The 1,446-nt window shown below is 44.6% G+C and overlaps 1 protein-coding gene across 3 annotated transcripts in view; it reads right to left on the minus strand.

Moving 5' to 3' along the window:
* Nucleotides 1-1,446, minus strand: part of CALCOCO1 (calcium binding and coiled-coil domain 1) — a 16,684-nt gene that overhangs the window by 7,443 nt on the left and 7,795 nt on the right. For all 3 annotated transcript variants that reach the window (XM_006169089.3, XM_027768504.1, XM_027768505.1), the window contains exon 7: nt 287-377. In XM_006169089.3, coding sequence (XP_006169151.1) covers nt 287-377 — 91 coding nt within the window. The remainder of the gene's footprint in view (nt 1-286; nt 378-1,446) is intronic.

Below are 1,446 nucleotides of genomic sequence, written 5' to 3' on the forward strand. Positions count from 1 at the left end.
TTGGAAAATACTAGGCTAGTTTGTGCCCTTCTTTGAAAGTCTTTCCTAATGTCTCTAACAAGATGCTCTTTTCCACCTCTCCGGAGCCCCAAACGACTTTATCATCTCTCTCGGGACACTTCTCATATTCCACCTTGACTAATATGGACTTGGATATACGTCTTATCCTAGTAGGGTGCATACAATGTCTTCTTTATGTTTATATCCCCTTTGGTGCCTGGCACTCAGTAGGGACTCACAAACTTGCTGAACAACAGAGAGTGCAAACCAACTGGAAGTCCCTTACCTGGCTTTGTTCCTTGTCTGCTTGTACTTCCTGCAGTTGCCCAAGGAGCTTCTCTTGTTCCCGAGTCAAGGCCTTCACTGTGTCTCTAACCCTGTGGGTGGGAGATGACATGTTGGAGAATCTGGTGACCCAGAGAAGGAAAGGAGGACTTGGACCTCTGTCTTGTACTCTTCTACTGGTGTTTCTCTAGGTCTAGCCCTCCATTTCAGTTTGGCATGCTTACATCCCCAAACCAGATGATCCAGTTCTAAGCCCCTACTGACCTGATTCCTGGTTTTATCTAGAATTAGCATGATCTTGAAATAAAGTTGTCTTTTCCTTTCTATATATTTATTATTTTGTAAAAGTTCATTGGGCTTGGGACCAGCAGTTAGCATAATGGCTATGTCGCTGGACTCCCATGTAGTCAACCGCAGTTCGCGTCCTGAACCCGGTGGCTTAAAACTCACGCCGGGCATGTGTGCGTGTGTGCCCAGGATCCTGAGAGGAGAACAGAGGAGAAGGGATTGCAGCGTGGCCATCCTCCCTGAGGGGTGATTTCTCGCTTTCTATCTCTCTGTCTCTGTCTGTCTGGCAAGCACACGCACCCTATAGCAAAAACCTCTCAAAAAAAAAAAAAAAAAGTTAATTGGGCTGGCCCCATGGCTTAGTTGTTGGGGGAGTTGGATTCCACATGACTGGATGCATGGTTCAAGTCCTGGCCCTAGCAGCTTGAGAAACATGCTAGGCACGGGTGGGTGCATGCCCAACGTCCCAACAAGATGGAGAAATGAAGGAGCTGCCTCATACTGAAAGAGGCTACCACCTGAAAGTGCTCTCTTACACAACCTCTTACATACTTTACAATCCTCCCAGCACTGAGATTCTATGTTTTAGACCTTCTTTCAGGGGAGAGATTTCCTAATGTTCTTGGATCACCATTTCTTTTTTTTTTTTTAAAGATTATTTATTTATTTAATTCCACTTGTTATTATTTTTTAATTTGACCAGAGAGAGAGAGAGAAAGGAAAAGTGAGAAAGAAAGTTGCCAGGTCTGGAACTCGAATCGCAGTCAGCCATGTGGGAATCCAGTGCCTTTAACCATCATGCCATCTGCTGGCCCCAGTGGATCACTACCTTGTTTTTTTTTTTTTTTTTTTTTTGAGAGGGATTTTTGCTAT

Source organism: Tupaia chinensis, unplaced genomic scaffold (assembly GCF_000334495.1).
Source record: "Tupaia chinensis unplaced genomic scaffold, TupChi_1.0 Scaffold146740_1, whole genome shotgun sequence".
Classification (NCBI taxonomy): Eukaryota; Metazoa; Chordata; class Mammalia; order Scandentia; family Tupaiidae; genus Tupaia; species Tupaia belangeri.